The following is a 26,708-nucleotide window of genomic DNA, read 5'->3' as shown; positions in this document are numbered from 1 at the left end:
TGCACTCTAGGGGATGTCCCTGTGCCTCATCCTCGAGCAGTCCTGTCTGTGTGTTGGGGGAGAGTGCAGAGCAGTGGAGGTAATGCTCTGCCCTTCTTCCCTCTTCTAGGCTTCTTCATCAGACCGTTTTACAAGATGATGCTGGGGAAGCCAATAACCCTGAAGGATATGGAGTCCGTGGTAAGAGAGCACTTCAGCCATAGTAGCGTTTGCAATTGTGTGGTTTTCCTCAGGGAAATCTCTGAGAGCTGACAATTGCAGTAACCCGCATGGGGGACATTAGGAGGTCCCAGTTGCAACAACTTTGGAAAGAGATCTATTTCCCCTGGGCCCACTTTCTCCCCATCACAGGAGCTCCGCCACCAAGTCTCACAACTGTCCTGTCACACTGTCGAGCAGGAGGGGGTGTGAGGACTTGGCTCTGACCCGGAATCGTCGGTCCCGCAGTGCTGAAAGGTGTAAGGGTTCCCAAACAGCTTTCTCCAAAACAGACTTCATGGATGCAGCACAGCTTATGCCCGTATGTCTGTTTTGGTTTTGTTCCCTGCACTTTTTCTGCCTTCACAACCCTCAACATTGATTGCAATCAGGTACTTTGTGGCTGGCACAACTGGTACAAATTGTTTTCCGAGTCAGTAACCTCTGCCTTTATATTGTGAAGGACAAAAGGGAATTGGATCTGTGGGAGCCCAGTCTAGCTGTGCTGTACCCATAGTGGCGCACAGCACCTTTCAGGCCTGTGCAATACCTGAATACAGACGGGTTCCACTGAGTTAGCAGGATGATACTTGGTTTTGTCTTTTTAACCTTTTGTGAGCTGTCTGGCTTTCACTGCTGTGGACTTCAGAGAATGTGAAGCTGTCACTCATCCCTTTCTGATGCCTCCCTCCATTCCCTGCTACACAGCACAGTGTGTGTGGTAGGACTCCTCTAAGTTCCCCCTGCAGGGCAGGATGCAGTGGTGAGCCTGGCTGCTCCCTGATGGCATGTTCCTAAGGCTGCTTCCAGCAGCAAAGTCAGTGGCTCCAGCCTGGCACAGACTTCCTTCAGAAGATGAGATGGCTTGAACTTGAGGACAAGGTTAAAACCAAGCTCATGAGATACATATCCAGATCCTTCCGAGTGGAGTCAGGCTCTTGTATTATTACACTTGTATTATTGGACCCCTCACCACAAGAAGGATGTTGAGGCTCTGGAGCGTGTCCAGAGAAGAGCAACAAAGCTGGTGAGGGGGCTGGAGAACAAGTCTTATGAGGAGCGGCTGAGAGAGCTGGGGTTGTTTAGCCTGGAGAAGAGGAGGCTGAGGGGAGACCTTATTACTCTCTACAACTACCTGAAAGGAGGTTGTGGAGAGGAGGGAGCTGGGCTCTTCTCCCAGGTGACAGGGGACAGGACAAGAGGGAATGGCCTGAAGCTCCGTCAGGGGAGGTTCAGGTTGGATATCAGAAAAAAATTCTTCACAGTAAGAGTCATTGGGTACTGGAACAGGCTGCCCAGGGAGGTGGTCGAGTCGCCTTCCCTGGAGGTGTTTAAGGAACGGGTGGATGAAGTGCTTAGGGACATGGTTTAGGGAGTGTTAGGAATGGTTGGACTTGATAATCCAATGGGTCCTTTCCAACCTTGTGATTCTGTGTGATTCTGTGTGATTCTGTGAACTGGGAAACCCTTTCGTCATTCTCCTAGCTCTGCAGTAGCTTTTCTTGGTCTTGTCCAAATGCACTGGACATGAGAAGAATGAACACAGTTTATGTTTTTTGATGGTTTAGTTTTACAACCTTGCAGTTACTGACACAAATGCTGGCTCTGCTGCATAATCTCTGCCCCAACTCTCACTGTCTCACAGGCAACAGGCTTTGGCAGGGCCTTCTCCCTTTGCAGCATCCATGAGCAAAGAATGCTTTTGCTTCATTTTGGAGTTAATTTTTTTGCTCTCTTGCTTGGAAATATTTAATGAGAGTTGCACATCTTTTCTTTTGTCCTTGGGTCAGAGACAAACCTAATCCATGAGGACGATATAGCTCTCCTAGGAAACTGGGGGGGGTCTTTGTTCAGCAAGACTTAAGGCTTTTAACGATAGCAAGGCAGTCAGTTCTTGTGTAATGTACCATTAGCGCACTGAAGTGGTGTGTAAATTGTGTCAAAAAGAACACATGGACATCAAAAGACATTTCCTACCCACGCATTTCACACTGCTGTATACAGATGTACCTCAGAGATCTGAACAGTCAGCAGATGGCAGTGTATAATGATGCAATTACCGTCAATTAAGAAAAGTTACATGAGTCTAAACCTAGAGAAAAAAAAAAAAAAAAATCCAATTAAAATAATCCCTCCTACCCTGCTTTGCAGTAGCTGTGTGAATAGCCAAGTTCTGACCTCTGGGTCCCTTTGAAGCTCTGGGTTTCATTTCTTCAATTTGAGGGGAAACCATACGCATAACATTCCCGTTTCAAACCCTATTTCATTGCACTCTGCTGCAGGATAGCGAGTACTACAACTCCCTGAAGTGGATCCTGGAAAATGACCCTACTGAGCTGGATCTAATGTTCTGCATAGATGAGGAGAACTTCGGACAGGTGAGTAGATGTTATGCCTGGTTCAGTCTTACTGGTTGTTGCCAAAAGGTGTTTGAATATGGAGCATCTCCTGGCTGTGAGCTCGGTCAGGAGTGTTGGGTGTTACCAATTGAACAGGCAGACCATAAATGTTAACCTCCCTCCTCCCAAGCTGTGGGGCTGGGGATGCTCTTGTGACATCTCTGTGACAAGCAGTGCTTGCAGCTGGATAAAACACTGGCATTGAGGAGTAATTAAAGGTGTTGCACCATCCATCCGAGAAAACAGTCCCAGCTTGGGGAGCATCTGGGTTTCATAGGCTGTAAGTGTCCTCAAAGTACACCTCCTGCCGATGGATTACTGTCAGTGGGAATAAATCTGTTATGGGGACTTGCTGGGGTTTCCTGTGAGCTGTTAGGAATTTGGGAGTTCCAATCTCGCACTCTACAGTGACTCTGTCCTTAGCATACCTGTGCCTGTGCTTCTAACCTGGTGTTCTACTTTACCTTTTTGGCCTTTTTTTTCTGGATTTTAAGTATAAATTTATTTTCAAGCATTTTAAAACATTAGAAGGCATTTTCTACTCTTACTAAAATATTTCTTTACCCAAACAACCTGCTGGTCAGGCCTAAAGATTTGCTGGGGAAGGGTTTGATCCTTTGCTAATGAACGTGATTCAGAATTCATTCTTAGAAGCAATTGCAGCACACTTTGTTCCCGATGATGCCATTTTAAGCTTGGAACGTTGATGGCTCATTAGCTGTTAGACCATATGCATTTTGTTGCTCAGAGAGAGAGGTTTTGGTAGGGAATGCATCCTGCAATGATGTCATGTTGTGTTTTGTGTGTTTTCTTTTGAAATGCAGACATATCAAGTCGACCTGAAGCCAAATGGGTCCGAAATCATGGTGACAAATGAGAACAAACGGGAATACATTGAGTAGGTACATGTTTCTGGAATTCACCCCCAGTGTAAGACAGCATGGTTGTTCTTGGCCCAGCACTTGCCCCCAGCTGCAGTTTGTACTGCAACAGGGTCATTGGCCACCCTTCCAAAAGAGAAGCTTGCTGCTCATGCCCTGTGTTTATACCCAAATCCCTAGAAAGACTGAATTTAAACTTGGCTGTTTTGTGAATTACACTGATGTGGGAAACCGTTCGCATGATAGGAAGGCCCTTGGGGACATCCCAGAAGGGCTGGAATGGCTCTGGATGACAGCTGCATTGCAGGTGGTCAAAGAAAAGAGATGGCACCTCTCGGACACAATCCTTACTGCATTAGGCCCAGTTTCAGGTCTGTCACTTGCCTGAGCACACCACATGGCTGAGCTCTGCTTGTAGATCAGGGAGGAGCTTCCACCACCCTGGGCTGTGCAGCTCATCCTGATGTGCTGCTAGGGGAGAATGCATATCGAGGGCGAGTGCAGACCTGAGCACTGAATAAGATCCAGAAAACTGAACGAGAACAGGATCTCTGTATGTTTTATTGAGTTCATATTCACTTGCCTCTGCGGCCCTCATCCCAGGAAGGCTCAGGCGCTCTGTAAATATTTAAGTGCTCCTCTAGAGGAGAACTTTGTGCTTGCTTCTTACTCCCATTTGCAGCATTGTTGCCAGGTTTAGCTGCAGTGTGGAGCAATTAAGAAATTTCTGCTTTTAGTATTTTCCCTTCAGTCTGTGGTTTATATATTTGCCATCAGCTTTTTAATTGTTCATGTTGGTGGTTTTTTTCTTCAGATGCAAAATTAATATTAGACACCGCGAACTCTATTTGCCTCCATCATCTCAGTACAGTGCAGAATAGAGAAGCTCTCTAGAAACGTGAGTTAGGTTTGCATCCAGAGAATTCTTTCAGGATTGGTGTCAGGATTGAGAGTCAGTGCTCGGGCGCTCTCGGCTGGAAGTGATCAGTGCAACTTAAAATTGTTCCAGTATTTTCCCCAGGATTCCATTAGGCTGCAGCTGTTCTAGTGTTACACTTGAAAAACAGCAATAAAGACCCCACCAGAGCACAGGTGTAGTCACAGATGTTGTTGTACTTTTGCCTCTATGTCTTAACACTCAAACGATGGGTTCTCATGTGACTGTGGTGCTCATGGAGTTTCCTGGAGCTGGTAGAGAATTGCTGTCTAATAGAGAATTGGGTAGTTTGTTTGGTTTATTTTATTAAATAATATTTATTGTCGAGATGAAGGCAAACACCTAAAACAGCTAAAGAGCTGCTAATCACAGGTCAGTGTTGTTTCTTCAAGCGTTTGGAGAAAATCACCCTAGGAACTGTGGAATGGGCAGTGTCTGGGGCTGCGATGCCTGCTTTGACAGTTCGAGTTGTGTAAGGCTGGTCAGCACCAGAACAAAACCAGAGGGAATTAATTAATCCCATGCTGTTCCTGCAATCCCTGCCCAGGGGAAGGTCCTTCCACACTCAGGGCACCGCAGTTAAGCAAGCCAGGGAGCACTCCCCGGTGTGGCTATTTGCCCGCTGCCCTGCTCTGTTAGTGCATGGGCAGACCCGCAATGGCAGAACTGCGTTGCTATCAGAGCTGGCCAAAGCTCAGTGAGCAGTTCCAACTTAATTTTCAGCTTCCTCTGTTTCTCCACCCACCACAGTGTAAAATGATCAATTAGTGCCTCTTCAGAGGGGAGAAAACCTAGTGATTGCTGTTTGCCTGCAAATTAGGGGTGGAGCAGGCTTCAGTGGGAAGATGGGATTTCCAAAGTGCTGCTCCAGAACCTAAGAGGCATTTCTGCATGTGGTTCTCACTGAAGCCTTTTCCTTTGGTATTGCAGGTTTTATTCACCTGTTTGTTTATTAATGGGCAGGCTGTTACAGGCAATTACTGCCGTCCCTGCATTTTGTAGGCTTTGTTGAGAACTGTAGCTTATGTGGAGCTGGAGAAGTGTCCAGTTGTTTTGGTGCTGCGCAGCCTTCGTTTGGAAGAGATGAAGCCTGGTGAGGGTTGTGTAGGCCGTTCCAACCTCCAGCCAGCCTTTTGCCGTGCTCAGCCTGGAGCTAATCCCACAGGAACGGAAATGACAATGCCACCTTGGCCGGTAGTGCTACATTAAGAAACTCGTGGTGTTGGGGAGAAGCCAGGGCTATCAAATGTGGGAGTGCACGGGCAGAGTTTGTGTTGCATGCAAAGGTGGAAATGCTCCTGCTGTAGCTTGGTTGCAGTTACTGACTGTTCCTGATGTTTCCACACAAGATGAAGTTGAGCCATAAACATGAAGCTGCTCAGGTTCCACTACTCAGAGTACGCTGCGAGGGGGCTGAGATCGTAACAGAGAAACCAAAGCTGCTGGGGGTGCTAAAATCTCTATAAACATTTGGGTTGTGCTCTTGTAATGAGTGTGCTCACATGGCTTTGTTTCTCTGCAGCCTGGTCATCCAGTGGAGGTTTGTAAACAGAGTCCAAAAGCAAATGAACGCATTTTTGGAGGTAAGGCTCTTCAGCTGCCTTTCCCCCCACCCCTCCCAGCCCAGGGATTTGGGTTTGGTGCAGGCCCCTTGCACCCCGGGGCCTGTTGAGGGGCAGCGGGAGCTCTGCCTGGCCACACAGGTTCTGAGCGCTCATATTTACTTTTCACAGTTTCACCTTGTGTAAGAACATATACTCTTTTCCTGATGAGAACAAGGTCGTTCTCCTCCATGTTTAAATTATTTGAGCTTGAAATAACTCAGTGATTAATTTTTTTAAATTAGGGACTCCTATGCACTCTGTACTGCATTTCTGAAATCATTCTCTGCCCTCTGTCACTACCTTGGGTTCCCAGAAGCTAAAAAGATCGTGTGAGAGAAAAACTTAATTTCACATGGTATGAGAATTCTAACTCTGCTTTGTTCTTTTTTAGGGATTCACAGAACTCCTTCCTATCGATCTGATCAAAATCTTTGATGAAAATGAACTGGAGGTGAGTTTGTTTTACTGACATCTAGACACAACAGGTCAGTAACGCCCATGGTAAAAGGATGTGCTGTTTTCTGGGCTGTGTTCAGCACTCATGCACTGAAAGGGAATCTGCGGAAAAAAATACTTTATTTATAGTGGGTAATGAGAGGTTGCTCTCTAATTAATACATCTGTTGATCACAGAAAAGCACAGAACCCTGTGAGTCAGTGAGGTGGCTGAGTACGTGCATGCAGAAGGCATTTCAGTAGCTCACTGAACCCATACCACTGTGCCTCTGCCACACAACACACACACGTGGTGTACAGTGTTTCTCTAGTAATAGGAAACATTTTCTTGAAGGAGCTCAGCTCTCCTTTCTGTTTGTATTTCTGTTTGCACTGCTGAGCTGTTTAAAAGGTCAGAACACAGAGGCGGAGCGGGTCAGGTGACACCACACCACCTGCCATTAACACCCTGTTTCCTCCCCGCACAGTTGTTGATGTGTGGCCTGGGCGATGTGGATGTCAATGACTGGAGACAGCACACGATCTACAAGAATGGCTACTGCCCAAACCACCCTGTCATCCAGTGGTTCTGGAAGGTAACGTGCTCGTGCCACAGCTGGCCCAAAGTTCAGTATTGTTCTGCGAAGTTGGTTATGAAACCCTTCTTCGCTCAGACAGCCCTGTCTGTGTGGGAGCCACAGCCAGATCTCACTGGAGATGACCAGAACTAGAGACCTGAGACAGGATGTCGGGCCTTTGCCCTTATCCGAAGTGTCTGGCAGACTTTGAAGTAAAACATTTTCTGTCACCCGTTTCTCCCCTCCCATCTCAGGCACTTTATGGCTGCGCTGTGCCTGCTGCACCCTGCACCTGTGGGCAGGTCAGGTTCCTGACCTAAACCCAAGCTCAGGTGAGCTGCGGCCCCCAGCTGCCCCAGAGCAGTCTCTTAGCTGTGGCCCAGCGCTTGCTGGAAAGGGCGCTCCTATTTCATCAGAGAAAACTAGACACATGACATGCATCACATCTTCACAGTTCTGTGTCCATTAGTCTCACAGAAATAGATGCTGTCCTCAGTTGTGGCTTTGGGTTTTAACGATGACATCTGTAGCAGTGGAGTGCAAAGCTGTGACTCTGTCTGTCTGTCCGCAGGCCGTGCTGCTGATGGATGCCGAGAAGCGGATTCGGCTGCTGCAGTTTGTCACTGGGACGTCACGCGTGCCTATGAATGGATTTGCTGAACTCTATGGTGAGCTCCCTTCCAGCAGGTTATGCTCTGCTAGCCTGGCTGTAGGGCCCACTGCCCGCTTCCAAACGGGAACGCAGGAACCCAGGCACCACTGATGGTCAGGGATAGCCGCCCTGTGCTCTGAGTAAGGATACTCCTCCTGGATGCCAAAAGCACCAGAGAACGTGGGAGCCTGGGGAGGAGCAGTGATGTTCCTTACACTGTGGGTACAATGTGGATGCTCTCCTAGTGCCCAGAGGGAAAAGTGCAGCTGGCAACAGGAATGACGGTGTCATGTGAAGAGAGTGCGTGTTTAACCATATGCATTAAGTTTGCAATGTTAATGTCTGAGCTCGCATCTTTTGTGTTGCACATCTGTTACACAAAGGTAGCTGGATAAATGTAACGAGGCAGCGGGACTTGGACAGAACCAACCACCCTCTTCTTTTCTTCAGTGTGGGTTTCAATAAGGGCGTTAGTACCAGGTGTTTTGTTCCAGCTGAGAAATCGAGCCTGAGCTTCATGCAGACATTTAATGCTACAAATGGCATTTAGAGAGTTTCTGTCATGTCCAGCAATTTATATTTCTATGATTCTTATTTTCCCCAGGTTCAAACGGTCCTCAGCTGTTTACAATAGAGCAATGGGGGACTCCTGACAAGCTGCCCAGAGCTCACACATGGTAAGTCAGCCATAAAAGCTCATTGTGTCTCTGTGCTGTTGTGCTTCTGTGTTGCCACAGACAGGGGAAAGGGAACCTATGCTTCTCTCTGATGTAGCTGAGCTCTGGATCACAGAGCTTCCTGTAAAAGGGGACCCTGGAACCCACAAGCATGTCCATCTGTGTATGTAAAAGGCAAGGAACTGTTAGCAAACGCTGACATGCAGCTCCAGAATGTAACATGCAGAATCCTGGGGGGAGCAAGGCTTAATTCAGGGCTGTGCCATTGCTGCCCACGATCTGTACATGCCACTCTTTTTGCTGCTTGTGAGGGGTTGCATTGATGGAGCAGGTAGGGGTAGGTGTTCTGTGAGAAGTGCAGGTGACTGACTACAAAACAAACTCTTTCCAGCATGGCCTTTCTGATAAAGACTTTTTAATGCTGTTCTACTGTACTCAAAGTCACCCTTGCAGCTCGGGACTTATAGTAACCACTTGCCTGTTACACTGTGCCTTAAAGAGGAGAGCACGTCCCCTTCTGAGAGAGACTGATAAAGGGTAACGGGAGCTACTAGGCACAGTGGAAGGGAAAGCAGCGCCTCCCCTTGTAAGGCCGATGCTGTTCACTGCCGCCTTCGCTGTGTCTTAGGGATCCACCGCATCTTTCTCTTCCTGCTGGCATACTAAGAAATGAAAGACAGTCATAAGCTCAGAAAGCACAGCTGCTGTTTGGATAAATGGTGTCAATGCTGTTTTCCCTTGGTGCTGTGATCCTGCACCAACCTGTACCCCATGGTGGCAGCTCTTACTGTCACCATTGTTTTCCCTTTCTCGTTTCCCACCATTTTATTTTCCCTCACCCTGGTAAGTGGGCACAGAATGACATAGCGGAACATCGCCACAGAAGGCCAAGCGCTGTAAAGGCACAAGTTGTTGGACTTACTGGAAATGTGAATCCTGGTCCAGCTGGCATGATTTAGTTCCAACCTATAAAACGTGCAACTGTTGCAGGCATTCAGTGCAGGCCTTTGGCTCTGCTGTGTATCAAGAACCTGGGTGTTTGATGGTAATAGAAATCATGCTGTACAGGAGAACCAATATTTAGAACAGTTCAGAACGGTGACCTTTCCATAGAGAGCAGCACTCTGTGGAATAAAAAGGTTTATTTATGAAAACCAAACCACCACAGAGCCCTACAGGCACCCAAAACCTGCCCGGCCTCTTCTGCTGCATTTTACAGGGGCTTTTCCACACCACCTTCTCATTCTTCTCCAGCACCTAGCGACTCTGCTGTCACTCCAGAACCTCTTTGCCAAGCCCTAGGAAAGCAGCCTTGAGACAGGGAATTATTTCAATCAACTAAAGCTGCTGGAGGCGTTCTGGGTTTGGGTTTTTTTTCCCCCTTCCCCAAGGGGTTTTTAACAACTCCCCACTTGGAGCTCTGACCAGAGAGCAGGCACACAGTTCTTTCCGACAGCTCCCACTGGCTGGGGAGGCTGGTTCAGGATTAGTTCTGTTTGCCAACGATGCTGTGGAGATTGCCCCTGGTCAGACAATAAGATGTATCCCAAATTATCTAATGCTTTATGTCATTAAAATTATCTGTATTTTGCAATGGATAAATGATTCTTCCCCTCTCATTTGCAGCTTTAACCGCCTGGACTTACCTCTGTACGAATCCTTTGAGGATTTGCGAGAGAAGCTCCTCATGGCAGTTGAGAACGCCCAAGGGTTCGAAGGAGTGGATTAAACCATCGCCGCCTCCCCTTCCAGCAAGTTCCACTTGCACCTGTGTGACTGCCTGGGGCCTGAGGGACTGTGGCGGCACAGCTGCACAGTGCTGGCTCTCGGAGCAGACCCTCGGGCGGCATGGTTGCCCGCACCCAGACATTTGGAATGCGAGCAGCCTCTCGCCGTGTCCCAGCGGGCTACCCACTGATGCCCAGGCGCTCGGATCACATTTCAGCAGGACTCACTATTTATGTTGTGCCTCTGTAGGCAAAGCCCTTAAATATTTTCCATAATTCCTAATGGCAAGGAATGGGATTAATCATTTACAGGTAGAGCGTTACCCCTCTTGTTTCCTTTCTAATTAATTTAGACACTTTCAGATTTTATTTCATTACAATTAAATATCAAATACTTGGAAAAATGAGCATTTTCCTTAATTCCTACCAGCCTTGATACCCGTGTTGTTTTTCCAAAGCACACTTTGAGCCTTGTGTTCCCGAACTGCTACGAACATAGGAGGAAGCGATGCTGGAAGTTTTCTCGACGGGGGCTGTGTATCGAGATTTCCCTCACACACGTTGGAATTTCTCTGCTCCCGCAACACAGACTGGACGTGGCGTTTTGTACGAACACTAGACTGGGGCCCAGTCACGGTGACCCACCCACATGCCAGAGACCGTGCTGAGTGAAGCCGCTGCCTCACTGCTGGTAATGTTTCCAAGGACAAAAGCATTCAGGGGGTTGGTGTTACTCCTGTCAGGAAGAGATGTTTAACCCTCCTGTCTTTGTACAGCGATTCTTTTATTGTCCCTCCCTCTCCACCGCCTGCCACGGAGGCACTGACTGGAACCTGGCACTGCGAAACAGGTCTGTGCATCTCCTGTTCATATGAGTTTGCTGACAGTATCAAAACAACCAAGGGGGTCGTTCCTGACTGCACAGACTCTAAAGGCACTTTATGTAACCCAGGGGAGTCGTATCTGGTTGTATCACACGCAATGTGGTTGTTCCTCACCGCACACCCTTCTGGTGCAATCTCACTCCGTTGTGAATTGGCTGCTGATGTACAAAAGAATCCAGAGAGGCAGAGCTGAGCCTGCAGCCGTGCTCCTCAGCACTGGTTTGGGATTGATTTTTTACTTAATCACAAAGGTTTATTTAATATACACTGCTATCTATCTAATCAATTTTGTTACCTATGACATGTTGCATGCCTAAACTATAATGTCGGAGTTGCATCTCCTTTGTGATGGATTAAAAGTGACCGATTTGCATTGGATCCACTGCAGTGACTGGTTACAGCATGACTGGAGCGGGTTTGAGGGATGGCTTCAGCCGGGCCTGCAGTTTTCCCACATACTTACCTGGGGAGAGGCTCTTTTCCAGGAACCCACAAAATGCTTATGAAGCAAGATGCTGCCTCAGGCCACAACAAGATTTCACCCCTTGGAGCCCTGCCCTTCCCCTCCCCTGTCCCGAGGAGCTGCCATGCCCTGTCCAGAGCAGCCTAACTGCTGGTGGGGCGCAGCAAGCAGTGCTGGGGTAGGAAGGGGTGCTGTGGTTTGAACATGGATTAGGGTCCATTTTCTGTTATGCTCCCTGCCATTCCAGTCTGACCTTTTGCATGTGATGAGCGAGCGAGAATGCAAAAGCGGACAACACCTGGGTAGGCAAAGGAACCGCGCTCTGGTGAGCTGCGGGAAGGGGGAGAGGATGAGGTCAAAGCAGGTTTTGCCGTTGCCCCGGAGGACGCCCTGTGCCTTTGGCAACAACATGGGGTCCCATCAGGAAGTGTTGTGCTCCAAACCTGGTGTCCTGCCTGCCTCAGCCAGGGGAGTTTCTGGTGTGGCTGGAGGCTCTGTTCATGCCAGAACTTAACTCCTGAGGTTTAGGGGCTGCAGTTTTTATTTTTAAGAAACATGGAGTGCTGGGAGTGGCAGCTTGAGCAGCACATGGAGAGACTAGGCTGGACTCGGGTAGCAGGGTCAGAGGCCCACCGTGCAGATCATGCTGAAATTTGTGCTATTTTGGCTTTCTTATGGTTAATGCAAACAGCTGAGTACATGCTCTGGTCCCAGGAACTGCTCTCACCTGTGCAGCATGCTATCATCAACTGTCCTACGCAGGTCTCCAAGCTGGCTTCCCTTTGATCAGCACGCCCCAGAGGTTATTCCCAACAGCCCCGGTGAAGGCAGGAGCAAGCCAGCTCCTTCCCTTGCACTCCCCAAGCCAGCAACACCGTTGATACTCCTCACGGTGCTTTGCCTGTACACATGCATGGCAGCTCCTGGCCCTGTGGAAGCAAACAGCCCCATCCTTGTGCAGGCCATGAGTGATCCAGAGCCAGCCAGGCTCTGTGACGGAAGCGCTGTGAGGGGAAGTGCTCGACCCAGTCCCTTTGCACCCAAAGCTTTTGTTACAGGTAATTCATTATGCTGTAGCTCACACAATTCACATTGCAGGGCCAGTGGCCACACCGATGGCCAAACCCGGGGCGGGGGGGGGGGGGGGGGGGGGGGGGGGGTGGGGGGGTGTAGGGGGATGGAGCCACACCCAAAGAAGTTAGTTAAGATTTTCTGTGCTGTGACAAAACCCAGGGCGTTCCTGTCAGGTCTGTTGTAAATGGTGAGGCTCAGGGGTGGCCTGGGCTGTGCAGAGCAGCAGCTGCAGGGCTCTAAGGTAAAGCCATGGTGCTGTCACTGAGATCCTAAGCTGGATCCCAGATTTCCCATCCAGGAGTCCTGCTGGAGCTCCTGAAGCTACATTTGAAAGAAAAAAAGGTTGCTAAATGTCATCTACTAAAAACACCCGAACACAAAACCACTCACTCCAGTGGGACAGGTACCATTGCATTGTGCCTTTCTTATGCAGTGCAGCCTTGGGTGCTGACAGCGCACCCACCCACCACACAACAGCCCAAAAGTCAGCTACATTTTTTGGTTAATAAATGGTACTCACTAAGGTGGTACCCAAACTACTTGCTGGCTCTTAAGAAATAATTCATAAAATGTGTAGTTGTGATACAGAACATGGGGTTCGCAGGTGTCACCTGCCAGGCACGGTGAGCCTGATGGGTCTGTGACCTGCAAAGCTGTAGCTATGGACACTGTACCCATCCCCTTCACACCTGGCTACTGGAAATGGCTGCTTTTCACCTTCCAGTCCAAAAGCAACCAGAAACCCCTCACCTCTTACCCCAAGATTTCTCTTACTGCTCTCCAATGCCTACCTCCCCGTCTGTGAATCACAAGCGGGATAACCCTGGGTGCCGATGCACCCTGAGGTGCAGGTGCACTCACGCCCTGGTGGTGCCATTTCCCTGGCACAAAAGGGCTGGGAGCTGTGAGCCCAACTGCACTTTAAAGAGTTAAAGCCAAGTGCTCATCCCCTGATGGTCAGTGTGGGCAGCAGGGAGAAGGTAGGTACCAGGCTGGACATTTTAACTGAGCTAAGTCAGTCTCTAGCATTTTAATCACAACTTTTCCTTTCATATCCAATATTCCAACACAGCAAACACCCTGCAGGCATCACCCATCTCTTAGGAGGCTGCACTAAGCAGGAAGGTGTAATTGAAATGCGAGGGAAACATATAAAGCTGGAATCTAACCATGTAAAAGTGGGGTACCTGCCAGGTTTGCACAGGGCACCGGGACCCTCAGCCATCCCAGAGTGACCCCATCCAGGCACATGTCTGTCAGCGCACGCCACTAACCTGCTGTTTGCCCACTTTCATCCCCCACTCACACCTTTCTCATGTCCCAGCCCAGCCGGCCACAATTCCCAGCACCTGATGGGAAATCCCACAAACGAGATTGCTCTGGTCTGTGTTTGTGAACATCAGTTTGAAACCAAAAACTGAGATTGTTGATATTTCCAAACACACAAAAGCGCAAACATTCCATACTGAATTCACACTGTTTGACAGTGGTTTTGTGCAATCGCCTCATATCAAAGGCTGTTGAAAACTACACTGAACTACCTTACAGCTCATTTGGAAAGCACTTGTTAGAATACTGATCATTTTCAGCATCAGTGCAGCTTTGCACTGTGCTTGGATCCGAGTCACTGTGGGGAAAGCATTAGTTTATGGACACAAACCAGTTTTCCCATTTATTTTTTGAGGAGCAGTGAAGGAAACAGTTTATTTTCCTGCAGGCAAAAGCTCAGTGGGACAAAATGAAGTTCTTGTAATGAAACAATGCAACTTAATTAAATATTTAATAAAGAATTATAGAAGCTACGGCTTTTTATACTTCAAATATATTTTTGTCTAACCGAAGCTTGGTTTGGTTTTGTTAAACACACAAATTCCCTCACGGTGACAGCTTGCAGGGAGGCTTCCCCAGCCAGGGCTGTGCCTGGGGGGGTGTGGGTGCAGCAACATCTTTACCCGGTTTATCCGTAAGCAATTAAACACCCCATGCACATACCTCAGCTGCCGTAAAAGCAGTTCCCAGACTTTCTCAGTGATCCTCACTGCAATCGTAACCAGTAATGTGTGCTCCAAAGAGAAGCTTGGAGCGGGGCTGGTGCACAGCCCAGACCCCTCAGTCTCTAAGGATTCATGAGTTCACACAAGGGCGGCGATTACGCAGCACTGAGCAGCGTCACTAGAGAGCACACAGGACCCGCACCTCCCTGCCAGCTCTGCTCTATCACCCTTTCCAACACAGGAGGCTTCACCAGTTTCTGCTCTGCCATGGCCCAGCTCAGCTGTCACCAAAGCTGCACGCACAAACCCTTCCTGGTTTGCCATTCCCAAAGTCCCTGTGAACATCCTATCACCTTTACTGCACATTTCCTATGTTTGCAGCAGAATTGTCTGCAGCCCAGGTACTGTACGTGCTGCAAACACATACCCTGCTTGCAACAAACTCAATGTTGAGGTTAACAATGCAAGTCAGCGTCTTGGTAAATTTGGTTTGCAGTGTCACAATTCCAGTGTTGCAGTGCCAACAGCAGCAGCAGTGTTATCTTTGCACTGTCAAGTGACAAACTGTAATGCTGAAGCCCCTTACGACACAAGTTTAACACCACACAAAGCACACCAACACACACATCCCCAGCGATACCTGCAGGGGTGTTAATGCCAGGGCACAGTTAGAGCCGGTAGATTTCCAAAACATAAGAAAACCCCAACAACAGAGCAATCCCATTCATGTTTCTAAGTGGCGATGAAAAACAGAGTGGCCAGGTAGTGTTCTAAGCTGTTAGAGACTGCACAAGCCCTTGCTGTGTGCACCTGGCTAGTAGAGCTTTGCTACCCTTGGGAAACAGCAAACCAACCCACCAAAAGCTGAGGCATTCAAATCCTGAATCAGTCCCGTATCCCAGCACCACTCTCTAGCGCCCGCAGGAGACGCTGCCGTAGCTGTACTGAAGTCACTAACCCCTATTGCCTGCCCTGAAACTCGCCCGCTTCCTACCCTGACCGTCCCTACTCCTGACAAAGGGAAAATCCATCACTATCCAAAATCATTTCCCTGCTTTCAGCTTGCTGTCATTAATAACCACCACCACAAACGTCCAGCTGGACAAGTATCTGTGTTACAGATTCTGCCCAGTGTGAGTAGGGCAAATGGCAGTGCTTCCAGCAAACACTTCCCAACATGAATAGTGCAGCTCAGGGACTGCTGCGGTGGTGACAGCTTGGTCTGGCACATAAATGGCTGTGCAATTCATAGGTTGTGCCTGGCGTCACAGGAAATTGATAGACACAGCTGCTTGAGCACAGCACCTGGGGTCATTTTCAGTGTGAGGGAGCATCTCCCTTTGTTTTGAACCTGATGCCTCCTAACCTGAATGATTCTGAGATAGAAAAGGCCTTTAAGATCATTGAGTCGAGCCATAAACACAGCACTGCTAATTTCACCCCCAAACCCTGTCCCCAACAACCACACCCACACAGCTTCACATTTATCCTCGTATTCCTCCAACACCCCTACTTTCTCAGTGTGCAAAGTCCAAGCTTTCCTCCACTTGCCAGTTTCCAATCCGGCTGGCTGTCCCAGCAACACTTCTACAAACACATGCGTGTCCACTCTGGCTCCTGCACCCACCTCTGCCTCACACAACCTCTCTCAAATGAGGGCTGACTGCAGTCCCATGGCAAGAAAGCCTGATGGGAACAGCCCTCGGAGCCAGTTCGCATGGGAACCAGTCCTAGAGGTGGTTTTGGACCAGTCAAGGGAGATGAAGCCAACAAGAAGTGCTGCCGTACTTATGTCACTGGTGACAACCTGAACAGCACATCCATCACCTCCGCAGGCTGGCAAAGAGCTTCTGCTAACGTGCAGAACTGTCTTCTGCAAAGCTGGTGCACAAACAGCTCCCTGGGGGTACCTGGATAAAGGACACAGGGGTGCCAAAGCCTGCAATCAGGCACCTGCTGCCACATCAGCTCGGTGTGCGTTAGGCTTGGCAATGCGTCAGCTGCTCCAGCGAACAGCAGGGCAGAGGGGCCTGGCAGCCAGGACACGCGAACGCCTGAAAATTCATTATGGCTATTAGGACATTAATTAGGCAGAGATAACACAGTACAGCAACTGAGCATGTGAGAATTACCATCATTGTTGGAGACTCAGTTCTAACTATATTTAATGACTACTGAGGCCTTGAAAACCTATTGGCACTCACAAAAGGATGAAATGCCTTGGAAAAAAAACCTGGCTCCTACCTGCTTCTCAGAGCCAGCCTCCCCTTTGCCTCAGTAGCCGTCAGGGGCTGAGGTCCATCCAGCTGAGCTCCATGCTTTTCTTTCACTCCAAGGCTGGCTCCACCTAAACCCTGCTATCATTTACAGCCCTGCATAATGTCCAAACAGCTCCAGTGCAATAAGAAATCATCTCTTGATCATCACCATTGATTATTTTCATCAGATTCTGATTGAGAGCCTTGTTCAAATTTGATTTATTCATGCTTAAATGCGTCTGCTCTTTTCACCTGCTTATCTGCTGCTGATGTTGTGAGCGTCTCAGCACCCTGGCTGATCAGACCCTTAAAGTGCAATCCAATGTAAACTTAAAGATTATTCATTACAAATGCACAAACCTATTTGTGTCTCAACCTCATTAAAACAAGTTTTGAGGGTACATTCCCGCGCACTCTCCTCTCTCTGGTAACTCTCCCTGGCACTCCTCAGTGCCGTGCAGCCACTTTCCAATCCAGGCCTGCAGCTCTTTTTCCAATTCAAATACAGTCAAATTCAAGTGTTCTAAAGATTTGCCACCATGTTTTTACCAATAACTGAGAACTGGGTGGGCTTTGAAGGTCCTTTCCAACCCAAACCATTCAATGATTCTATGACTTGCACACACTGAGTTTCATCTCGAGGAACACTGAATGCTCTCAGGTAACGCCACCCTCAGCTGTAGAGTATATTTGCACAGCAGAGTGAGCAGCAACCACTGGGGTGGCAAAGTGACTGACTGGAGTGGCAAAGTCACAGCAGCGCATGCAAGGACAGGCACACAGCATTTGTACTCTGGTTTCTGGTTTTTAATGTCTGGTCTCATCAGCGTAAGCCAGCACAGATGCAGTTGCTCAACTTTTTTTTGCTGCCTACATGCAGAAACAGATGGGCCAAACCTGAGGTGTGGGCTTGTTTTGCTCACTTGGACTAATTCCTTGTCCATTTTGCCCCCTTCTCGGGCTTAGTATGTGCTGCTCTGACGATGGCTCTGTACAAATCTCTGTGCCACAGAGCTTTTCTGCGAGGGCTTCAGAGGTTGTCTCCATGTTGCAGTAAAGCTCAGTTTTCATCCTACAGACCTCTGTCACTACTGGATTAGCCAGAGTACACGACCTCCCCCTGAAATCAGTTTTAAACAGCTAAACTTTGAACCTTAACCTAAGGTTAAACAGTAACAGAGATGGGTGCTGGATCAATGCTTGGCAAACATCAGTCACACGCAGTGGGCAGACACTGCTCTGCTGCTCTCTGGACGCTGATGCAGGACATCTCTCTAGTGTTCTGTGTAAAGAAACCCTTAACAAGAACCACTAACTACTTTGAAGCCGCCAGAGGTTAAGGTTTCGTGCAAGCCTAGGCGTTTCCTTCCTCTGCAGTCCATCCAGAGCACAGGGAATTGAGGGCTACTTGTTCCCACAACTGACAATGCTTTCCCTCCCGTCCTGGTAACTCCCTCTGTTCCAGCACTTCGCCTCTACAAACAACAGCCTTTACGAAGCTTTAGGCAGTTCTTCTTCCTAATCAGGCCTGCAGGCAGTTCAGTGTCTCTGATTATTTAATAACAGTGCAAATAGACATTGTGATTGCATGTTATCTACATGGCTTGTTACAACACGCATCTCAGACCGAAGATTTCCCAATAAAGCCCCTGCATTTTAAAAAAAGAATAAATAGGAGCATGCAGACCAAATCATTAATTCTTTTTGCTCCTTTTATAAAGGGCTCTGTTATTTGATAGCAAGAGAGGAAACTTCTCCCGGTTGCTCCTTTCTGCCTTTTATTTGTAACAACAGCATCAACTCTAATACAAGGGATTCCAAGCACCCAATATTCAGGAATAAAACCCTTTACAGTGAACTGTCACCAGCACTGTTCCTCATTCTGTGCCTTTTAGAACACAAAAAACTTAATCAGGAGTTAAACATAGAGACACATGGGAAAGAGAGCCAGCACCAGTTCTTCTGAACCAGAATTATAATCTGCCCCAATGTGAATTCCTGGAAGCTAGGCTTTGCTTCACCTCTGGCTTTGATTAAAAACAAATGAAAGATCAGCCCTGTTTTCTGTGGAGACCCCTTCCCCTCAGAATTTTTGACAGCTGCTTTTGTATCTTCAATGTAGGAGCTAGGAAACTCAGACCAGACCCAGTCCCAGAACCTCTGGCCTCTGATACTTTTACAGAGCACAGCAAATCCTGAAATACGGTCTGGCGATACATACCCAACATATACTGCCAATTGATCATGAACACCTAAAGGTTTGTGAAAAACACCTGAAGGTATCTCAATTTCTGCTTATTCTCACTACAAAGTTATTACTTGTTGTGTGGCACAGCCTAAGAGCATTCATACAAGGAGCTCAGTATTTTGCTTTCCTCTTTCTGGTGATAAAAGCAGCGTTTCCACCACTGTAGCTGCAGGGAGCAGTCAGCACAGAGTCAGGCTTGGCTCTGAGCAGCACTGACAGGAGCATTCCTTCCAGCTTCACTGCCAAGATTCCTTTCCTTAACATTACCCTATCCAGCTTTCACTTAGCTCTGCAAGAACAGAAAGGGGTGAAGAAACTGTGCTACATCCACTCCTGAGCTGCTTTTAGGTCTTGCTCCCTGTCTGCCCACGCTGCATCCCTCCTTCTCTGGCTCCTTTATCGCCAGGACAAATAACTGCCAGACCCAAGCCCATCACCAGTATCTGAAATCCCAGAGAAAAAGAACAGGCAGAAGCAATTCAAAGCACTTCAGGGGGCACTTACAATAATTCACCACTGCTTAGCAATGACAGGTTCTTAGATTTTGTCTTCTGTGCCAGTTCGACCTACAGCAACTCCTACGGAAACACTTCTGGTACGGACCCAGGCATCTTTTGCCCAGAACCAGGCAACCTAGGACAGCACTGTGGTGGGAAAGAGGTCAGGCTGGATGGCGGGGACGAGCAGCAGCCCACACCGGGAGTTAACAGCCCTCAGGGGAGTTAAGAGGCACCTCCGAACCCACTGCATGCACAAATGGGGCTACCCAAGAACATCCACAACGCTTTTACCACCTCTAACAACAACAGAGCACCAGCACTGGTGGTGTTTAACAGAGAGAGCAGAGAGGCATCTGACTGTCACAGCGACACTAAGTTAATCTGCAGGAAGAGTTGTCATCAAGCCTTTCTGTTACTGATTAAAAACACCTCTTTTCTCTTTGTGCCCTAAGGCAAATGTATGCGCACACACATATATATACGCTTTTATCTGTGCCTCAGCAGTGTTTAAACAGCTTTGTTTGAGCACACGTTCATACCCTGAAGGACAGGAGTCCAACGACCAGTTCGTCCGTTCAGCTGCGCACCTTCCGAGTAGCTTGTTTGTTCCTGGCTATCGGTTCCTACTGGCAGACCAACACAGTGGGCGGGAAGGCAACCCCACCCAAAACCCTCCAGCCAGGGATTCACCAAACTCTTTCACACCATGAGATGTGAATTAGATTCTAACACACACGGAAAAGCCCACCACAGATCCTCGAGAAACTCCTAGAGGAAAGCCTAGCAGCTGCCCTCTCCCCTTAATCTTCTCTCCTATGGCTGGATGTTTGGTGGGACGAAGACTTCTCTTTTCGCCCTGTCAGGAGTACCAAAAGCCCCACATAAGGCAGATTTCCCTTCCCTGTGTGCCATGGCATCCTTCACATTTGGGCTGCATCATTTTTTCCATACAAAAGCACTCCAACTCTTTCCCACATTTTGTCACACATTTTGTTTCCCCATTAACTTCTACACTTTCCTGTCATCTGTCAGACAGCACTTAAGGTCCAGGACGCGCATTCATGCAGTACAGGCTGAAGAATGCCTTTAAATCTAAATCATCACTCCACTAGCTTCTATAGACCAGTTAAAATGATCATGCATGGAACACAAGGTCCTTTGGATTGGTAAATCTGTCCTTAAAATAGCTGAATTAAAAGAAACAAATTTTTATTAAAGACAACCCAATACGCATCACTTCAATCAGAGAACTCAAATAAGTGCTACCTGGTACCTCTCACAGGGCTGTGCCCAACCTCTTCCTGTTCTCCTCACACTCCCAACCGTAGCACCTAAAAGCGGATAAAAAAACCCAAACGCTCAAAACTTTATGCAAATCAAAGCATAATTTTAAATAGCACGTAAAAAGCAATATTTTTATTTCAAACTGCACTATTTATGCCAGCTCTCAAGAACTAAATAAAAATGCAGTTCCAAATTAAACAGAAACCTTCCTAGGTTTGAATTTCACTGGGGTCGAAGCGCTTTATCAGTGATGCGTTTCAGAAAGCCTTTCTTTGCAGAAAGCCTCGCTCCCTGGGGCAGAGGTGATCTAGCCAGCTCTCGCCAGCCTGTGGCTGACTTGGAGAGAACCGTATCCCACACTCCTCACCAAGAGAGCCATTCATCTTCGTGTGTTGCCCATAATCCATACAGTAACGGACTTGCAAATGCACACACCGGATAAAATCCAGCCCTACGGAAATCATCAGGAACTCTTCTGCTGGTGGTGCTGCCATAGATGTTCCCCGGAGCAGTCACCCACTTCCATAACACCCAAGCTCACAACTGATCACAATTCCCTCCATGCGCTCTGCTGCAGCGCGGCAGGCCCCGACAAGGAGCCTCCAGTCGGTCCCTCAGTCTCTGGCACTTCCCCGCCCCATCTCCTAAGCTCTATTACATCTGCTTTTCCCAAGGAACCTCTGCAAGCTGCAGCAGTGCTGATGGGTTTGAGAAACAGGCCTGGACTGCCAAGGACATTCTGTGTCCCCAGCCTTGAGATTTCACAAACAGCAAACGGTGCCAGTCTGGAAGTCCTCAGTCTGTCCTGGAAAGGAGAGATGCTGTACTCTGGACTATCGGCATGCAACAGAGCCTGAGATTTAAGGAAATTTATAAGAGTAGCCTTTTTCCTCCTCTTAGTGTCTTTTCAGCCATTAACTGTGAAAACACAAATAACTCGCTTTTCAGTCAATATTCTTCACACTCTGAAATAAGCCTCAAAGTAACTTCAGAAAACTGAGTGTGATATCCCAGCTGCTACCTCTGATCCTCTCCTCTTAACCAGCCTCTGCCATTTCACATTTCTTTACCCAAATGATCCCAAGATCATCTGATCTTACAGTGCAACTACTGCACAGTGGTCCCACTAGCTGACAGAGTGATGCCGTTTGCTCGCTGCTTCAACAGCAACTCAGACATGGTTAGAAGAGAGAACTAGCCCTGCCTGGATGTTTCAGCGCTGTTCTGGCCATAGCTCACTTTCTCGAGATGACATCAGCACACAAATTCAGCACAGACAACCCCATTTTTCCTTACTGTCGTGTACTGCATCTCACACCACAGGACCAAGGTAGCTTGGGCACACACCTCTTAGAAAAGACTAGTTCAGTTGGAAGGGAGCTATAGGGACCTTCCGGTCCAGCTGCTGGACCACTTCAGGGCTGATCAAATGTCAAACCACATTGTTAAGGGCAGTGCCCAAATGCCTCTCAAACCCTGACATGCCTAGGGCTCTGCCTGCCTCTCCAGGAAGCCTCTTCCAGGGTCTGACCACCCTCTCAGGACAGAAATGCTTCCTTGTGTTCCGTCTGAGCCTCCCCACCTCATCTTTGAGCCATTAGGGCCAGAGCTACACACAGACCTAAAGATGAGGCCGGACCAATGCTGAATCCTGGTTATCCTGTGTTTGACACCCCCGGATGCGGCTTGCCCTCCTGGCTCCTGTTGAGCTGCTGCCGACCAGCAGCCCTGACCAGTTCTGCAGGGCTGCTCCCAGCCATTCCTCTCCAAATCCACACTTGTGCCCAGCACTACTCTGTCTCAGGTGCAGAATCCAACACTTAAATTTTTTCAGCTTCATGCCATTGATGATTGCCTAGAGCTCCGATCCATTTGGATCCTCCTGTCCCTTAAGCCAATAGCTCCTCCCAGTTTGGAATCATGGGCGAACTCACTAAGGGCATCCAACTCCTGCATTCAGAGCCCTGGTACAAACAGCACTGGCCCTAGAACAGAGCCTCAGGGAATCCCTGCTGGCAAACCACAGCTCTGGAATCCTTCTGCAAAGCCTGACCTTGCTTCCAGGGACCATCCAAGAGGATTCCCTGTTCAGTCAAGCCCTGCTTGCCTAATCTCGGCACGAGGGGATTGCCGGCTCCTGCGCAGGGTGGTTGGTAAAACCGGACCAACGCTCATGGCCCTGACTCTCCAAAGCCGTTCCTGGGGGCGCAGCTCCCTGGGGAGCTTCATGTGTGCTCTCTTGACATCCAGGGCGACACCTCCGCTGAGCTTCCTTCTCACTACACCAAAACTTTAACTCTGCCATCTCGTGACCACCGTGGCCAGGACAGCCACCCCCACCCCCTACCTTGCTCCCAAGGAAGCCTGAGCAGAATCTTTCCCATTTGGCTCACTGGGTGCTTGTGACAAGAAATTATCCTCAACAAACCTCAGTCTTTTCCCCAACACATCTGTCACAGCAGCATGGTACTCGTGCCTGGCCAAGTTACTCACCACTCCCAAATTAAAATGGGACTCAATGTTCTACTGGCATTTAGGAACTGTGAAACAAACTGAATCTTGCTACACAAACCACTTAGTTTCAGAGCGCTTGCTCATTTAACCTGGAGTTAACACAGAGCTCTGGCTTACTGCTTACAGAGGGCTGATAAGAACTATTAATATTTAACGTTCTCAAGCCCATGTACATGAAATAGTTCCAGCAGGCCATCCACAAGAACAGCACACCTTAATTCACTGGTCTCACTGCAAACGCATGAGCGCTTTCCCACCAGAAGTTATTTTTCACAACAGTAACATACGTTCCCTTTGGCAGCAGCGACCAGGCAGCCCTGGAGCACACCCCAGCTTGGCACACTGTCAGTCTGCCAAGAGCCCGAGCGTCGCTGTTACAGCCCCCTGTACCCCAGAGGCACCAAAGAATGGCGCTGGGCTGTTAAAATCCAACAGACTTGGCCACCATAGCAGGCGCCTGGAGACTGGGGCTGAAACTGCAATGAACGTTCCCACAGCACAGCCTTGCCAGAAGCACCTTGGGACACGAGGCCCCATCACACAGGCAGACAACAGCCTCGACAGACAAGTCCTGGAGAAATAAAGCCCCCAGTACCAATCCTATCGGAGGGAAGGCTTGCGCCTGATCCATTTCAGGGCCAGTAATGTTTAACAGCGCCGGGCTCCAGGGCGAGGGTCGGCTCTAACCCCACAGCAGTGTGCGCAGCCGGTGGCTGTGGCACAGTGGGGATGAGTGCCACCTTTGCACAGTGCCCATCCTGCTACGCCACGGGAGCGGCAGCTGCATGGCACAGGCAGCAGGATAACAGCCAAAGTAAGTGGGAAACAGCAGGCAAAACCTGGAGGGAATCATCCGCTTTCCACTGGGGACAGAGATTAAGACCTGTGTATGTGGTGGTTTGTGGTTTCCACTCACAATAAACTTCCCAAGAAGAACAAGTTTTCAGGAGTATTCTAGAAGCAGCAGGTGAGTTCTACATTTCATTCCATACAGCATTTATCCCATAACTATAAAACTAGATAAAGTATTTTCTGTCTGGTAAGCAAAGGGAATAGTCTCTGAACCCCTGACGAATATCTGAAAGTAAGTAACGTTGAAATGACTGCAAGCTGCATAGTTTAAGAGTCTGCACTTGAACAGGAAAGTAACTACTTTTTACTTGATCTTTATGTGAACTGGAGCCAATCTTCTATGTAATAAAAGTCAGTTCCCTGAGATTGCTAAAGCACGAGTTGGACTTGTTGAACTGGCTTCCAGTGCAACAGAAATATAGCAAGACATTGGAAAGTTTTGTTTGATTTTAGCTTTTAAAATTAAAAAGCCAGAAAACTGAGGTTTCTCCAGCTAAGGATGACTCATCTGAGACTAAACATATATTTTAAAAAGTTAACATGACATAAATTGTAGCTTCAATCCAGGCTTTGTGTCCTGAGAAATGACAGTGTGATGCTTTTGATACTGCAGCAGAGGGCTGTGGTGTGGCATTCTGGGGACTATCGAATATCAGCCCTGTAGGACTATTGTAGACTGACAGCAGATCCCTTGCTCCAAAAAACATCTCAGCAGCATCACTAAGCAAAACTGTTTTCAAGGCACGGGTAATTACAGTAGGCATTTGTGGCAAATGAAACAGAATTTGCCTCCCTCCTCCCCTACTTTGCTTCTTTTCCCTTTAAAAGAAGTCTCCTCTTTCCCAAGTGGAACTGCATTTCTCCATGTCAAACAAAAGGAAAGCGAATATGACCAGCCAGCCAGTTCCTCTTCCAGACACCAATACCAGGGCAGTGAAATACTAAGCAAAGCACAGAAAGAAGGAAGCCTCACATTCCTTTCTTTTAACTGTATTCTGAGCACAGCGTTGTACAACTTGGACAGCGAGATCACGGCGACAGATTTAAAGCTCTGGTGATCTGAATCGGCACGTGATTACACAGGCAGCTAATTACTGACATTTGCATCCAATTCCCAACAGCCTAAAAGCAGGCGGGTGTTTCTACGGGAGAACTCACGCAGTCAGTCACTTCTCCCCCCTCCCCACTCAAGGGGACAATGAGAAGCCCCTCCCTCGCACAGTGGGTTCAAGCCCTTCTGTTGCAGACTAGATCACAACTGCCCAGGGCAGTGCCAACAGTGGACTGTAAGAGCACACACATGGAACAACCATCATATTCAGTCCTGTCATCATGGCAGAGATTGTACAGCGAGGTAGAGGGTAGGATGTTCTTTATTCTTAAACACCAGAAAAGCTTTGTTGAGAATACTCAAAGAAACTTTAAAAAGAAACTACCGACTCTAGAGTTGCAGGGCACTACCCCAAAAAGCCTTTCCTTGTATCACCACCCATAGCCCCCAGGACAGGGTAACAGCCCCAGAGTAACTGGTACACAGCTAACACTGCCCTGCCAGCCAAGTTCACGATCCACTAAGCAGCACGGCGCACCTCAACAGTCCAAGAGGGCCCTGCCGCTTCTCACGACTCTGCTTGGCCTCAGCGAGAGCAATGCACCCTGAAACACTGCTCTTCAAACCCTACATGGGTGTAACAGTCCTCAGCAACACTCATCTGAGTCTCCAGCCTCTTGCTCAGCTCCACACACACCACAGCACAGCCTGGCTGAGGATCCCTCAGCGCCGGCAGGAGAAGTGGCATTCTGTAGCTACCCTTCAGTCCTTCAGTAAAGGTCTCCAGCCAAGGAGGACTCACAGACAAGGGGGATGACCTCCTGTTTCAGCGACAGGGACTCCAGTGGTGACACGCCTGTTTCACACACAGTTCAGTTCTTCCATCAGTGCATGTGCTGCAGATGCCAGTGTAAACATCAAACAGACATTGAGAAAGGCACAGAACTTCTAAATTGCTGGGACATGAATGCCTTAGCCAAGATATCCCAACAACCATCAGTCTTTGGGATCACATCTCTTCAAGACACTTTCAGGAGCTCCGTGCCATGCTGCTCAGTTAGCAGACTGCAAGCCCACCAGTTCGCAAGAGGTGGTTTTGAGGAGGCCCCATTATTCTGTCCTGAACAGCCTCACGCAGAAAGCCTGCCTGCCATTCCACACACAATACCTGCAGGAGCAGCAGGGACCTGGACACCACTACACATACCCAGGCAAAACACCAGCTCCCTCTGACTCCATTAACCATACCCTGTTTTCATCCTACCCTCACAGACAGCACAAGGGGGGGGGGGGGGGGGAAGTTTCCAGGCAATTCACTTCTGACCCAGCATGTTTCCCAGAGATGTCAGTTCCATAAAGGGTATCGAACCCAACACACGGCAACTCCACCTCCTATTTTAATTGGCAAACACTGGAATCTCAGTCATCCTATATCAATCCACAATTAGAAGTCTACTTACCTGTCAGTTGTCAGCCTGCTCCCTCCATCCCAGCCAGTC

The 26,708-nt window shown here is 48.5% G+C and overlaps 1 protein-coding gene and 1 long non-coding RNA gene across 11 annotated transcripts in view; both read left to right on the top strand.

Annotated features, from left to right (window-relative positions):
• The window catches only part of NEDD4L (NEDD4 like E3 ubiquitin protein ligase), a 114,041-nt gene extending 101,489 nt beyond the window's left edge, over positions 1 to 12,552 (top strand). For 5 of the 10 annotated variants that reach the window (XM_054053358.1, XM_009563352.2, XM_054053359.1 and 2 more), the window contains 9 exons: positions 110 to 180; positions 2,481 to 2,576; positions 3,422 to 3,495; positions 5,938 to 5,998; positions 6,411 to 6,470; positions 6,942 to 7,049; positions 7,603 to 7,699; positions 8,288 to 8,360; positions 9,987 to 12,549. In XM_054053358.1, coding sequence (XP_053909333.1) covers positions 110 to 180; positions 2,481 to 2,576; positions 3,422 to 3,495; positions 5,938 to 5,998; positions 6,411 to 6,470; positions 6,942 to 7,049; positions 7,603 to 7,699; positions 8,288 to 8,360; positions 9,987 to 10,089 — 743 coding nt within the window. In that variant the 3' untranslated portion in view covers positions 10,090 to 12,549. Of the gene's footprint in view, positions 1 to 109; positions 181 to 2,480; positions 2,577 to 3,421; positions 3,496 to 5,937; positions 5,999 to 6,410; positions 6,471 to 6,941; positions 7,050 to 7,602; positions 7,700 to 8,287; positions 8,361 to 9,986 lie in introns of all 10 variants that reach the window. The other 5 variants (XM_009563353.2, XM_054053357.1, XR_008447615.1 and 2 more) reach the window with 4 other exon arrangements.
• A 50-nt stretch (positions 12,553 to 12,602) lies between these two features.
• Positions 12,603 to 26,708, top strand: part of LOC128850316 (uncharacterized) — a 26,221-nt gene continuing 12,115 nt past the window's right edge. The window contains exon 1 of the long non-coding RNA XR_008447617.1: positions 12,603 to 24,273. This is a non-coding gene — a long non-coding RNA (uncharacterized LOC128850316). The remainder of the gene's footprint in view (positions 24,274 to 26,708) is intronic.

This window comes from Cuculus canorus, chromosome Z (genome assembly GCF_017976375.1).
Source record: "Cuculus canorus isolate bCucCan1 chromosome Z, bCucCan1.pri, whole genome shotgun sequence".
NCBI classification, from domain to species: Eukaryota; Metazoa; Chordata; class Aves; order Cuculiformes; family Cuculidae; genus Cuculus; species Cuculus canorus.
Note: the sequence above shows the minus strand (reverse complement) of the source record. Positions and strands in the feature narration are given on the sequence as shown.